This window comes from Temnothorax curvispinosus, unplaced genomic scaffold, assembly GCF_003070985.1.
Source record: "Temnothorax curvispinosus isolate PA1 unplaced genomic scaffold, ASM307098v1 QBEX01015447.1, whole genome shotgun sequence".
NCBI lineage: Eukaryota > Metazoa > Arthropoda > Insecta > Hymenoptera > Formicidae > Temnothorax > Temnothorax curvispinosus.
The window spans coordinates 2,664-8,490 of NW_020225227.1; the positions used below are offsets into that span (position 1 = coordinate 2,664).

General features: G+C 29.4%; 1 protein-coding gene across 1 annotated transcript; it reads right to left on the reverse strand.

Moving 5' to 3' along the window:
* Positions 1 to 3,389: 3,389 nt before the first annotated feature.
* Positions 3,390 to 5,750, reverse strand: LOC112465735 (the record flags this gene model as incomplete). Its single annotated transcript, XM_025033455.1, has 2 exons — positions 3,390 to 4,581; positions 5,652 to 5,750. Coding segments are annotated over 2 exons (756 nt in total), but the record flags the coding sequence as incomplete, so codon positions are not given.
* Between the last annotated feature and the right edge of the window lie 77 nt (positions 5,751 to 5,827).

The window sequence follows — 5,827 nt, forward strand, 5'->3', positions numbered from 1 at the left end:
AACGTGGCTATTGCAGCGTTGCCAGACTCGGGCGCCGGCTAGGCTAATCCGGAACCGGAAGATAGATGGAGGTGTCACGCATCCTATTCGACCCGCCGCGAGTTCAAATCTGGCACCTCTGGGCCACTGACATCTTAATTGTTTTGTCAGTAGTGTTTAGAGACTTTATTCTATTTTTTGGTGTATTTCGAATTATACTGACAGTACTGAAAATCTATAGCAAACTTAATGTAAATTATATGGATTTTTAATACTATTAATACATTTCCCGAAATGCACGTTACATAAGCTACGCTCAGCAGAAAAATTAACTTATTGGTTTTTTAATATGATTAATTTACTTTAGGTAATATTTATTAAGTATCTTACGTTAACTCTTAAGATATATCCTTAAATAAGGAACTCCTCTCTACAATTAGATCTACGTGAAGAACTTTTATAACTTACGACTATTTTCACTGACAACGAAATTAAACTTCAAGATACTAAAGTTTTGCGCAGTCAACTTTTACTCTAATAATTAATGAGTGTCGACTTCCTCATTTATCCAATAATAACTGTTAATTGCGCATCGCTAAAACACTTGTTACTAATATTATGAACGAATATACGTTTGATGATTGGTATATCACGAACCTTCTTTATCATGTATAAAAAATACGTCAAATTTTTGCTTTACCTGGCTGATTTAACATTACATTTCAACAATATCATTGTTTGGAAATAAATTTCTTCTACCGAGTTTTCACTGTTTACACTTTGCCTTATCCTTTATTTTCGAATTACCTTCTCCCAAAGCAATAATATAAAGTTTTATTTCAAATTAAGCACAGAAACTTATAGATTAACGAGATATACTAAATTGACCAAAAGGATCATATTTGTTCCTTTTTTATTTTTAAAACAAATCTTTATAGATTTCGAAATAATGAGTTATCAAACTTAAATTTTTGTAGCCAATTTATAACTTTTATGAAGTATTTTCTTTCCACCTACAGATGATACATTTCTATTAAATCGAATATCTCTATACATAATTTATTCATTATATTTGCCTCTGAATTAATAAAAAAAATAAATGAACTGGTAGAAAAGTATTGGTAGGTATTGTTTGCTCTTCCGTTGAATTTTGATCAGTTAAACTTAACGTATCAGGTTTCTCTAACGACAGGCTTCGATAATATTCCAACACCGCGGCACCGTCCAGATGAAGAAATTATTAGCTTAAAGAACAGATGTAGCAACTGATCTCTTTTAATTCCTTTTACCTTTTCCTTTTACCAAATCAAGTTTCCAAGCTACTGTGAATATAACAAGATGTGTTGCGAAAAACAATGACAAATGCCAGTCACAAATGATGGCGGCCACTTCTCTCAGTTCTCTCGCTACAGAAGTACAGAGATGCCATTCATGTCAGATTTGAGCTTGTGCACCAGGCCCCGGCTCACTCGGGATACTCGGAAGATAGGTGGAGGGGGCACGCATCCTAAGAGTCACATACATGTATCACACGTACATAAGGTAAAAAGACCAATACCCGGACACTTAAGAATAGGGAGGGTAAATGTACCAATGCTTAGACAAGCACCTAATGTCTGAGACACCTTCAAAAAATATATAAATTTATGGAAATAAACATTTGTGGGGACTATAATTTTTTTTTTTAATTCGCTTATAAATAATAAAGGTGTCCAGATATAGATAAATGTTCGGATATTGGTACTTTTACCTTACATGGTTTTTTCTTTTAGAACGCATCTAACGGCTGAGCAGGCTGAGTCAGGCGCCACGATACAAATCTGACATCTCTGGGCTACTGATGCTTGGATCCTTTTGTCAAATAGCGTTTAAAGACCAGCTACTTATTCTTTTGTTGGCTGTATTCCGAAATGTGCTAACAGTACTGAAAAGCTATAGTATACGTAACATAAATTAGGTTACATTTAGCAGAAAAATTAGTTTAATGATTCTTTAATATGATTGATTTATTTTAAGTATCACTTAAGACTTAAGATATCTAGATGCAATGAGAAACTTAAAACTACATGAAGAACTTTTATAACTTATGACTATTTTTATAACGAGAATAACATAAAAATACTATAATTATCAAAGTTTTGCATAGTCAAGTTTTACCATAATAATTAATAAGTATCTCTTTTTCGACTTCCTCATGTATGCAATAACTGTTAATTGCATCTTTAAAATATGCTAGCAAATAATAAACGAACGAATAGATTCGATGACTGATATATCACGAACTTCTTCCATTATATGTATAAGATACATCATATAGGATACATAGAATACATCAATTAAAATCTCACTACCTGACAAATCAAACATTTCATTTCAACACTATTACTGTTTAGTAATATTAATTGCTTCTACCCGATTTCGTAATTCACACTTTATCTTTTGTTTTCAAATTACTTTCTCCTAAAGCGACAATTATATAAAAGTTTCATTTCGAATGTAGTGCAGAAACTAGATTAATAAAAGATACAAAATTAAAAAAATTTTTTTATTTTAAAAATAAATTAAATTTCGAAATAAGTTATCAAATTTAACTCAAATTTATGTAGCTGATCTCTAATTTGTGCGAACTTTCTTTTTCCATCGTCAGATGATTGGATCGTATATTTGTATTACATCGAATATATCCATACATAAATTGCTCAATATCATACATGCCTTTGAATAAGAAATAAAGATAAATAAACTGGTAGAAAAATAAACAAATAATAAAACATAAGTTATTAATTTTTTATCTACATATATTAAGCAATAATTATGAATTTGATTCTGTTTCAATTTTAATCACATTTTATTGAACTCAAATTAATGACAATATCGAAAACGTATAATTACGAAAAATACTGAAGAACAAAAATAAAGTTTGAATTTATAAAAAATTGACTCGTTAAAAAAAGTAGTTTCTAAAGACTCTGACATCATTAATATATACACAGGATGATCTACAGAACGATTGGAAATTTTAATAAGATATAGTAATTAAATTTAAAAATATTTATAGGTAACACAAGATTGTAAAGATTCATATTTTTTATTTCCTTTTGTTTTAGATCAACCTGTTTGAGATCAAACATGAGAAAATTAGTAACTAAACTATACTCCGTCCAATGAGAGATACTAATCTCTCGTTGGACGGAGTCATTAAGTATAATTAATAATAGGTTCATTCGTACACTTGAACTTAAATAACGAATTATTTTCAATGTATAATAATACTTTTCTGTTCGCAAATTCTTATACATATAAAAAATAAAAATTATAATATATTTGTGAAAATAAAGGAAACATGTTTACAGATTAAATGAGAAAAATATCTTTATCATGTTTTATAAATTTATATTTAAGATTGCAATATTATATAAATCGAATATTAATCGTTAAAAAATTTTAATTAGTTATCAACAATAATAAAAAGAAATGATTAATGTTGATTTCAAGCGTGTTTTACATTTTCCTTTACTTTCTGCATTAATTTTATCTTGATAGTGAACGAGTTCAATATTTTTTAGTATTTGTAATTTCTTTTGCATGACACTTGATAAAATTTGCCGAATGCACTTCTAAAAATTTTGCATTACACGAAGACGCAAGCTGCATAAGTTCTACGGCATTCTCAATCGTAAGACTGCGTAACAAATAATGTTTACATGTTAATTTCAAAGCTAGTACATCATATTTAGCAGCTGTAGGCAATAATTTTTTAAGCATGTCATATCACATTGTCTTATTGAGCCAGTTATAATATAATTAAATCTGTTAAAAAAATATTTCTACCTCATTATACGTTATTAATTCATTTCAGTCATATCTCTTTCTATCCCATCATGTATAAGGTAGACATTCTTAAAGTAACTACCGTTAATGAACAATTTTTTTTTTATGCAACATTTATTTTCTATCAACTGATTTTTTTTCTGAAGCCGTTTTATTTTTAGAGCAAAACTCATCAAAAGTCAAGTCTTCAAAATATGTCACGTTTTCTGAAACTTTATTTGAAGATGGTAGTGAATTCAAACGTATAGTTTTATTTATCAGATTACAAAAAAATTCGAACTTGCAATGAATTGTAAGCTCATCTCTATGTGACAGAAGTTTGTCCAAGTCTCTCTGGATTTCAATTAACAATGTGTTATTCGATATAGGACCTGATATGGATTTTGATGATAAAACTTTTCCAGATAATAGCGATATAGTAGTGGTACACAAAGCGTTAAATGTATTACTAGTAAGTATATAAAAGCATACTACATTATACGTCCCAGAGTAGTAACTAGTTCGAGGTAAAACTTTCATTTGAATCCGGTATTGACCAGTTTCTGGAAATGGTGGAGACACATATGTCATTGTCTTCACAGTATTATAAAGCCACATAAATTGATTAATTTTCCATGTATGGTCAAGTATACTATTCGTCTTAATCTGTGTTTGAGAACAGCTCTTAATATAGGAAGGTGATACTGTTTGCTTCTTTTCAGGTACAATCTCAGTACAGATATCTTCATCAATTTCTTCTTCACTGTCAGAACTGTCCAAAGTGTCAGAAGTCTGGAAATAATTTATTTATGAATAATGAAAATAATCAACATTAAATAGTCCTAAAAGTGTGTATTCTTCTTAATAAAATAGATTGTATTTCAAACAAATATCTTAACATGTAATAATATATTTATCATGTATAAAATCATTTGAAATCAGATTACACTGAAAAAGTAGAGGAGACATCTTATATTTAATATATCATTTTTAACAAGAATAACATTTTATGACAGACAATCATAAAAAAGAATTGAATTAATAGCCAAGTTGTAAAAGAAAACTTGCAAGAATTATTCATAAATTGCTTAATTTCTTGTCTAAGTTTTATTGTTAGTGTTACTATATAAAATTTTCATAAAAATTAAGGATATCTTTTTATTTCTAATTTTATATATCATAAACGTTAATGTACATATATTCAATTTTTATAAATATAATTATATAATTCAAAAAATTACAGATTTGATACGTGAATGTTTATAAAATTTTTTTTGCTACGTAGAATGCATGGAACTGCTTCAGAAAATGTCACGAATGTATTAATTCATTTTATATTCATTACTACAAAATCTTAAGGCTATTCTACAATTTCGTAAACTTAGGGTTGTAGGAGTAGAAGTAGTAGTAGTAGTGAATCTTGTACAACGGATCAATCTACAATAGAGTAACGATACATTGTAAACTTGATTAAAGCAACCAATCAGAGTGCAGTGTGTATTTCGAATGCACTCTGATTGGTTGGCTTTTACGTTCACATCTGGCATAGTCGTGAAAGATGAAGTTCAACCATCTTCCACAATACACTTTACAACCGCAGTACCGCTTTACAACCACGCCGTACATTACAACTACTTACGACCACGTTTACGCAATTGTAGAATAGCCTTTATGCGGTTTCTAATGTTTTAATAACACGTAAAAAGCTGCGGTCCACTTAACGCTACAAATGCTTTAAAGCGTTCTTCTTCTTCTTTTTTTATTGAAAGAAAAGAGAAGGGGAATGCTTCGAAACATTAGTAACATCAAGTGGGCCGCAGCCGTAGTCAACAAAGTTGAAAAGAGAACTGTTAACAACTTACACTTACATCCTCCTCTTCTATTTCACGTCTTATTCGCTTTTCCGTTGAATCTTGATCAGTTGCACCACTGTTTACTGTGGTCGAAGTCGAACCTAAGATCTATTCAATTTTTATAAATATAATTATATAATTCAAACAATTTGGCATATATATATCTATATATGTATGCATGCATG